The 9,403-nt window shown below is 51.4% G+C and overlaps 1 protein-coding gene and 1 pseudogene across 2 annotated transcripts in view; one reads left to right on the top strand and one right to left on the bottom strand.

Moving 5' to 3' along the window:
• Positions 1-8,169, top strand: part of LOC149318317 (uncharacterized) — a 98,737-nt gene extending 90,568 nt beyond the window's left edge. The window contains exon 2 of one of the 2 annotated variants that reach the window (XR_016280018.1): positions 7,565-7,648. Coding sequence is in view for 1 of the 2 variants with exons in the window: in XM_089509409.1 (XP_089365535.1) it covers positions 7,565-7,801 (237 nt within the window). In the remaining variant the exon portion in view is untranslated. Of the gene's footprint in view, positions 1-7,564 lie in introns of both variants that reach the window. The other variant, XM_089509409.1, reaches the window with a different exon arrangement.
• Positions 2,236-3,309, bottom strand: LOC149318318 (uncharacterized; annotated as a pseudogene).
• Positions 8,170-9,403: the final 1,234 nt, after the last annotated feature.

Raw genomic sequence — 9,403 nt, 5'->3', positions numbered from 1 at the left:
GACGCACGCGAGACGTTCTATGTGAAAGCCGTTTGTCAACATTTATAAAAATAAAACAAAACGGCAAACAAGTTGCCGCCACGAGACCAAACTCTGAACCAGTTATATAAAGGCGAAATTTTAAAAAAGAAAAAGGAAATATTACCAAGGGAATATACAGCAAAGCAAAGGAAGCTTTCTGGTTACGGCTCCCGCTGCGAGGGATTGGCACATGACGACACGGAGCAAGCAAAGAATTGGCTGGCGGAGCGTAGTGTGGCTTGGCGCAAGGAAAGAGTTCGGGGGGAAGAGGATAAAACGGATGAGTTTCTACGAGTGCGCAACCGTCTTCGGACCGTCCCACGGGTTTGCAAGGAAGGGGTGGCGTGGAGAGGCGAGGCGAAGGCTCTTCGAAGCAGGTTTGTGTTTGACGGCAACGACCGAATGTGAAAGATGGGGAAATGACGACGACAACCAAGGCAAGAGGAAAGGAGGAGAAAGGCGAGGGGATGAGAGAAAGGGGGAAAGGGTGGCCGAACCCAAAAAAGGCATCATCACCAACCTTGGAAAGGAGCTGGAGTGAAAAGTCAGTGGAAGTTAAGAGTGTGATCGGCCTCAGAGACACCATTGTGGGACCGCCTGAACGGATCCTGCAAAGAAATCTACACAATTTAAGTGTGCACTTTTAGAGACACATATACACGTACTTTCACGCTGCAGTTTTAAAGGCTTTGCGCATTTCTCTGTTTATGCACGTCAAAATCCGCATGCTTGATCACAGAGCTACCAAACTAACTGGACAACGGCTAGGTTGAGTCCCTTTTTTGGTGTACAAACTCTGGGTGGTTTTGGACTTCGTTTCCCAGAATCCTTAACCATCTTGACCAGCGGCCTGGGATTCTGGGAACCAAAGTCCGAAGCACCCGGAAGGCCAGAATTTGGGAACCGTTGGCGTACACTAATTTTTTACCAGCCAAACATTTGTTCCACTCAAAGACAAACCGAAAATGATCAAAGCCCACTTTGGGGTAAATTTCATAGTATATACATATGCACACATATACACACGCACACATACACATACCAACAGGCTAAAGACAGCACCTTGTGAGTACATACACAATATACACAAACGCACACGCACGCACAGAAGCGAGAACAGATACCATTTGGGATCTCAGCTGGAATTCACTATCACAGGTACTTAAGTTGTGCATTCATAGCTGACTTGTATTCATGGTCCCTATATATTCACAATTGTGGTGCTACCATCCCAAGTACCCCCAATCCTGCTTCGCCGGGCATCAGATGCTGTGAGCAACAGAGGTCTGTTTTCCTGCCGGTCGGGTTGCGGCATACTAAAGCAATAAATAAATAGGTTTCCACTCCAACAATTTCTGAAGTGACCATTGGAAGAAAGATCCGCAGTTGCAATCCTTCCTTGCGCAGAGGATTGCTGGTAGGAGAGAGATGGAAAGCATCAGTACACTGAGCCCTTTGCATCCGCTGGGGTTTGGTTCCAAAATCTGCGGACACACAAGACCCATTATATACAATGGTGCGGTAAAATGGAGTCCCTTATATCAAACGGCAAAATCATATATGCTTACACAGTCGGCCCTCCTTATCCGCGGATTGAAAATATTCCCCAAAAAGTATAAATTCCAAATAGCAAACCTTGGGACGCTGTGCCATTATATTTAATAGGACTTGAGCATCCACAAATTTTGTTATCCACAGGAGGGTCCTGGAACCAAACCCCAGTGGATAACAAGGGCTGACTGTACTGTATATACTCATGTACTACTACTAAATGCATACTAATACACGAGGTTGACTGAGTTGAGTATATATGGTACTTAAAAAATATTTTCAATGCATGGGCGCAGAATCCGTGGGTACAGAAAGCGGACTGTATGCTTCACCCCGATCAATAGACCTCAATTACTCGCAGCATGCCTAAAAACAGGATTGGGGAAGGTGAGCTACTTCGGAGACATAAGTAAACCGTTCATGCAGCTGATCCCAGCCCTTGTGTGCAAGCACACAGGTGTGGACACAACGGAGACCCAACCTACTGACTCTTAGTGGGTCCTTTCCCCCCCAGCAATGTGTGGCAGAGAGAGTTGATACATCTGAAGCCCTCCTCTCCAGAGTATTCACCCCTTCGCCATTCCCAAAACCCACATAAACATATACGCCACCACGCAACCAACACTCTCTTGACACTTACTGCTGAAGAGGTTTGCAGCCAACTCAGAACGTCTGCGCATATTGGGCAGCGTAGGCGCTTGTGTACCTCTCGCAATACTCTGCCACATTGTAGGCAGTGCCTATGCTGTACTGGGAGTATGTGGCTGCCGCAGCAGCTGCAGCTACATAACCCGGCTGACTGTAGGCTTGGCTATAGGTTTGGTTGGCTGTGGCGGTAGCAGCTGCAGCAGCTGCAGCCGCAGCAGCCGCCGCATAGGGGTCAGCATACTGGGCGACAACGGCTGTAGGGGTGGTAGTCCGTCTGCCCACGGGGTTTCTCTCCCTATAAGCGGCTGGGGGAGGCGGAGGCGGCAATGCCCAGTCGTAGGCTGCCTGGGCGCGGTCGTAGAACTCGTAGGAGTACCGGTCGCAGTATTCTCTGTCATACCAAGCCCGAGGGACGGCGTGGCGATCCATCCGCGGGAGAAGTAGTAGCTGGCCGCCGTGGGAGCTGGGGTGGCCACAGCTGCCCCCTTCGCAGCCCGGAGGGTGCTGTTGCTCTTGGAGAGCATGACAAAGATTTTCTCGTCCTCCAAGGGCGTGTCTTTCAGGTTCAAGATGGCATCCATAGCCTCCTGCTCCTTGGCCATGTGGACGAAGGCATAGTTCTTCACGATGTCGCACTCCACCACTTTGCCGAAGCGCTCGAAAAGCTGACGGATCTGGGAGGTGGTGGCCTTGGCGGAGACGTTGCCCACGTAGATCTTGGTGGCATTGCGGATCTTGGAGGTGGCGTACTCCACCGTCAGGTGGGCGCCGTAGAACTCGCTTTTGTGGAGGGCGCTGATGGCCTGGTGGGCCTCGTCCTCTTTCTCCATGTGGACGAAGGCGAAGTTCTTCAGGATGTCGCACTCGTTCACCTGGCCGTATTGCTCGAAGAGCTTGCGCAGTTCCTCTGCCATGACCACGGGCGACAGGCCCCCGACAAAGATCTTCACCATGGTGACCCCAGGGGGGCTTCCCCCTATGCCGCGGAAAAGGAGAAGGAAGGAAAGAGGTGAAGAACGAGAAAATCGGACTCAACCAACTCCTTTCCAGCACCCATTTCTCACCCAATTGCATCTTGGACCTGAAGAATGTGCCAGTTTGTGCCAGGACCCATTAATAATAATAATCATTTTACAGTATAAAACAGTTAAAATCAGATTAAAATAATCATAACCGGGGCAGGGCATTTGGGGGCAAACACTGGGCAATCCATCCATGTCTGTGGAGGTGGCTTCTATATTGGATTCTCGTATTGCATTTTAATATATTACATCCAAGAAGTTATATTCTGCACTGAAGTAGTTATTAACGTTTTATTCATGCATATCAATGGTGCTATATAAATAAATGATATTAATAATAATAATAATAATAATTCTCCAATGCACATCAGGCATGTCTTATGCGCATTGGGTGCTTCTGATGCACACTGAGCATTTCTGTTGCGCCTCTGCATTTCCTAGCCTTCGCATGGCGGCCAAGTGTCCTCTTTTACAGAAGCCTGTCCTCTTTTTGACGGCGTCCTCTGATCCGAAGCCTATCCCAGTTAACATATAAAAAACCCATTGGAGGAGACCTGGGTCCTTGGATGTTGCCCATCATCCACAGTACACCTGGAGTCACCTGGTCCCAAGTCTTCTCCATTCGGGTGAGACGCATTTTGGAAGGGGGATCATGGGATTTGTGATTGTACTTTATTGTGTTATATGTTTTTATGATGTAAGCTGCCTCGATCTCAATGAAGAGGCGAGATAGAAATAATAATAATAAGTCGGCCCGCCGGCTCCCCAACCGAGGACGCCAGCCCCAAGACCAGCTGGGCGCGCTCCCGCGTGCTGGGAGGACTCCTTGCCACCAAGCAGGCAGCGTTCGAGGGAGGGAGGAGTGGCCGGTGGGAGCGGCTTACTCCTCAAAAGTCGGCCCGCCGGCTCCCCAACCGAGGACGCCAGCCCCAAGACCAGCTGGGCGCGCAAATGTATTTCGCTTAAGGGGTTTTTTTTGTTTTTTTTTGCGAAGTACAGGCGTTCCTTCTAGGAACAGGAATTAATTTGCTCGCCTGATTTTATTCGGCTGAGCAGGGGTTTCGTAACTAGGGTAATTTGGATAGTTTGTATTTTAGGAATGACATTTTTTTCTGTCTTCCGTAGCTGTTGTGGGGTCTTTTTGTTACTACTGGGTTTGGGGGGGGATATGAGATGCGGGAGGCCAGCTGTGGTGGCAGATGCACTTGGAATGGGAGCCTCAATAGAGGTTGTGTGGGGCAAGGGGAGGTATGGCGGTAGGAAAGTGGATTTGTGTCAAAAAGGAAGGCGAGATAGATGCGTAATATCTATCTCTCCTTCCTTCCACTTTCCTAACCAAAGAGGCCTGAGGGTCAGCCCAGTCGTACCACAAACCCTGTCTCTACTCCTGTGTAACGCCAGGTCCATAAAAAATAAGTCCCACATCATATACGATCTTATTCAGGATAACAACTGCGACCTGGCGTGCATCACTGAGACCTGGCTTGGGCCTGAGAGTGAGGCAGTGTGGGCACAGGCCCTCCCAGCCGGGTTCTCAGTTAAGGACCAGATCAGGTTAGGTGGGCGGGGGGGCGGTGTTGCCTTGGTCCATAAAAACACCCTTTCCTTAACCAGGATCCCAGTCCGGAAAACAGATCACATCGAATGTATTTACCTGTCCCTGAAGGCCAGAGACAGCCTGGGGATTTTGTTGGTCTACCGGCCGCCCCGTGCGCTAACAGACTCCCTGGCCGAGCTGACACAGCTGGTCTCAGAACTGGTGTTGGAGTCCCCTAGGCTTCTTGTCCTGGGGGACCTCAACATCCCTTTCGGGGCCAGCGATATTCCAACTGGTGCAGCTCGGGAGTTCATGACTACCATGACAGCCATGGGCCTGTCTCAGTTGGTCTCAGGGCCAACGCATTGCGCTGGTAATACCCTTGATGTGATCTTCAGTACGGACTTGGAGGCTCCGTGGGTAGAGATCTCTAACATCTCTCCCCTGTCATGGACGGATCATTTCTTGGTTGAGGCTCGAATCAAGGCTTCTACCTTAAGTCCCCCCGGGGGTGGCGGACCTATTAGGATGGTCCACCCTCGAAGGCTGATGGAACCCAAAAGGTTCCAAGAAGCCCTAGAGGAGTATACGACTGGCACTGACGGCGATTCTGTTGATGCCCTGGCCAACATCTGGGATTCTAATCTTTCCAGGGCTATACACAGTGTCGCTCCCAAGCGTCCTTACCGGCCTGCTTCCAACAAACAACCTTGGTATACGGAAGATCTCAGGGTAAGGAAGCGGGCTGCGCAACGACTAGAGCGTAACTGGCGAAGACATCAGCGCTTATCCGACAGGACACTCCTTCGCTCTCACTTGAAGGCCTATGGAGTGGCAATAGGTGCAGCAAAGAATTCGTTCTATGCTGCACGTATTGCGTCCGCAGAGTCGCGTCCAGCAGAGCTGTTCAGGGTTGTGAGGGAGCTAACTCAGCTCCCTCCCTCCCTGAGCTCTATTTTGGTACCATCTAAAGCCTGCTGTGACGATTTTAACAACTTCTTTGCGGATAAAATCTCTCGGATTAGGGCTGATCTTGACGCCGGTATTGATGCAGATCCTGTAAGAGAGGCGTCCGAAGCGTCCGTGGCCCCGGTTTTACTGGATCACTTTGAGTTTGTTAGTACCGATGAAGTGGACAAGATCCTTCGAAGCGTTAGGAAGACGACGTGCTCTCTTGATCCCTGTCCCTCATGGTTGGCAGCTCAGGGGGGTGATGTGGTGTTGACTATGTTGCATAGACTGGAGCCCTTCAAAAGAGCCAAACTGCATCATTTTGACAGTACAGATGCACCAATGGGTGCATGCCTTTAAAGGCAGGTACCATTTTCTAGCAGATGCAAATCTTTTCTTATGTGTGTTTATGGGGGTGGGGGGTAAAGGGATGCTCTGCTTTGGGGTGCTGCCTAAGGGGTCACCCAAAATGGAGGGCAAGAGAGGCACCCCCCCAAAAAAAAGCCCCACTATATGCCCCCCACACACACACACATTTCCCCTTGCATTGCCTAAGCAAGTGACCCATTGCAAAGGCGGAGAGGATGAGTTTTGGACCACTGGGGACCCCCCCCATTTCTTTTACTTGGGGGGCAGCCAAGTGTCAGCCTAGGTCATGCCTTGCGCTGACCAATGGGGCAGCCCCCAATTGTGACACCAGTGACTGTGAGCCACCTTCCCTTGGAGGCCTTCACCATGCCTGGCCTAACATGGTGGCAGCTTTTTTGGTTGTGCCAGGCATGCTGTGCCCTGCGCTACAAGATGAATAAACTGGACGACGCCACAGAAGGGCCGACTTGGCAAAAAGTGGCCACTGCCTGCGCCGCGATTCCATTGGTGGCGCTGGGGCTGAAGTGGTTGCGGAGGACAGTCCTTATGGAAAAGGAAGAAGCAGAGGTGATGGCCCTGGGGTGGCACTGTGGGCTGATGGGGACTCAAGGAGGGCTCCCATCTTAGGTCTGTGAAGCCGTGGAAAGAGTGCGCCAATGCCCATCCAGGATCACTCTAGGGTTATGCATTCGTAACTGCGGTGGTGAATTCCAGTGATGTTTCCCCCCTTTCTACTTTATGTGGCCCACATGGACGACCCCAATACTCTAGTCCTCCCTCCATTCTCACGGTTTTGAAAACCACATCACTTATGCGCGGGGGACAAATGGAGGGGGAACTAATGGGGCGCATGCCTGAGGCGTGCACACACGCACTCCCGCAGCTGCGCATATATTCAAATCCCAATGGGGTTCTCATGTATATATGTGAAAACAGAGGGTCGACTGTACTTTATGTTGCCCACCCAGCCTATCCAAATCCCACTATGTGGCCCACCTGGCCCACTCCAATTCTACTTTATGTAGCCCACCCGGCGCACCTCAATCCTGCTTTACAAGGCCTACCTGGCCCAGCCCAAACTACTTTATGTGGCCCAACTGGCCCACTCCTATTCTATGGGGACCACCTGGACCACCCCAATCCTGCTTTACATGGCTTACCAAGCCCACCCTAATCCTACTTTATGTGGCCCACTCTAATTCTGCTCTATGCAGACCACTTGGCCCAATCCTACTTTATGTGGCCTGCCGAGCCCACTCCAGTTCTACTTTACATGGCCCACCCTTAGTCCTACCCTATATGGTCCATCTGGCCGATCCCAGTCCTGTTTTACATGGCTGACCTGGCACTACCCTTTGTGGCTAACCCCAGTCCTCCTTTACATGGCCCACCTGGCCCTCAGTCGATTCCAGGTTGCCCATCCTGGCCACCCCAAACCAAGCATCTCCTTTCTTTCCCTTCTCAGGAGGTGCCACTGTGCAATGAGGTGGACCTGGAAGGCCGTATTTTGCAGTCCTTCTCCAAGATGGAACAGGACCTGGTGAAAATGCTGACGGAGGTGCGGAGGCAGAAGTCGACGCTCTCAGCCCGCCACCGCAGCTGCAAAGCCCCCGAGTGCCAGTGCGACGGGGACGGCAGCAACGACAAGGCCTTCAATGTGGTCGTGTACGACATCATCGAAGAGGAATCAGACCAGAAGTGAAAGACAGATGGGAATAAAAACTATGGCTGAGCGTGTGAGAGTGGACGGGTCATGTGCTTCCGTGGGTGCAACCAATGCACATCGTGGGCACCTCTGAGGGTGGCATGGGAGGTTGGGCAGCACAGGACAGAGATGGGAAAGGAGGCGTGTGGATGGGTGCCAGAAAGCCAAAAGCAGGGTCAGAGCTTTGGCGAATGTTGGGGAATGCTAGCCTGAAAGGCCAAAAAAGGAACTTTTGCAAGCTCTGCTGTCAATAGAAGTGTACACGCACACACACACACATACACACACACACACACAGAGAGAGAGAGAGAGAGAGAGAGAGCTGCATGCACGCTTGTGGCAAATGCTGGATGCTGGAAGGGAGAGATGGGATAGGGAATATTTTATTGGCCAATGCCGTCTCTCACAGCCCTATGGCAGACAAATGCGCTGGGCACTGGGTTCCTTTATTCATTTGCAAGATGTACAGTCACCCTTTGCATCCACAGATATTTCTATCCACAGATTCCACTGTCCGTGGCTTGAAAACACCCAGAAATAAATACAGATCCCACAAGCAAACCTGGGGTTTGCCACTTTTGCATAAGGGACGCCGTTTTACGCTGTCGTTGCGTTTCATGGGCCTTGAGCACCCCTGAATTTTGGGATCTGCCTATCTACCTATGCGCCCCTGGGCCTTGCTTTGTGAACGGATGCAGCAATGGCAAAATAATGCCTCGGTTGTTGTGGCATCAAAGCTCCCTGGCGGAGGTGGCTGAATATCTCACCAAATGCAGTGCAGAACTGGTCTGTGTTATTTCTACACTTGTTAGCACAGGAATGCGTATAATTCATTAATGGGGGCATACAGATAGATAGATAGATAGATAGATAGATAGATAGATAGATAGATAGATGATAGATAGCGATAGATACAAATCCCAGGTTTCCATAGTCCTGGAATCCAATCCACGGTCCCACTTGTACAACCCTTGGCTTTGTTTCCAGACCCCATTTTGTTGCCGTTTTGCCACAGCGGCCACAAATATCAGGAACGTCGTACGTTGCTGGACATCCCCTCCGACCCAGCTACCCCTGGCATCGTGCAATGGTGCCCAGCAAGTCAGGAATGATGGGCCCTGGAGTCCCTGGAGGGCCAAAGGTTGGGAAGCACTGGCTTTGATGTGTGAAGCCCAGGGCTTTGTGATCTCACTAATGGTCAGATGTCCAGGCAGCTCAGAGCAGTGGAGGCTCAGAACAGTTGGGAAGGCAGCCGGTTGCCATCATGTGGTTCTTCCTGGGCTGCTTGGCACTTTGCGCTGGGCTGCTTTGGCTCCTGGAGGAGGAGGGTGGCACGGGTCCCTTGGACGGAGAGTATGCCCAGATTAGAGGACTCTGGTGGCTGAGCCTGGTGGGATGTTACGCCTTGGGGCATCTCCTGGGTATCATGACTTGTTGGAACAGAAGGCATCCAGAAGATCAGAGGAAAGCCAAGGTGAGAGGCTGGCAGAGCCAGAGACCTGGAAACGTAAGGCAGCGCACAAGGTTTTCTGGGAAAGATTTGTTCAGAGAGGAGTTTGCATCTTTGCCTTTCTCTGAGGCTGAGAGAATGTGGTCACC

This window comes from Sceloporus occidentalis, unplaced genomic scaffold (genome assembly GCF_023333645.1).
Source record: "Sceloporus occidentalis isolate IW3139 unplaced genomic scaffold, rSceOcc1.0.p SCAF_2, whole genome shotgun sequence".
NCBI lineage: Eukaryota > Metazoa > Chordata > Lepidosauria > Squamata > Phrynosomatidae > Sceloporus > Sceloporus occidentalis.
This window is presented reverse-complemented; position numbering and strand designations above follow the sequence as displayed.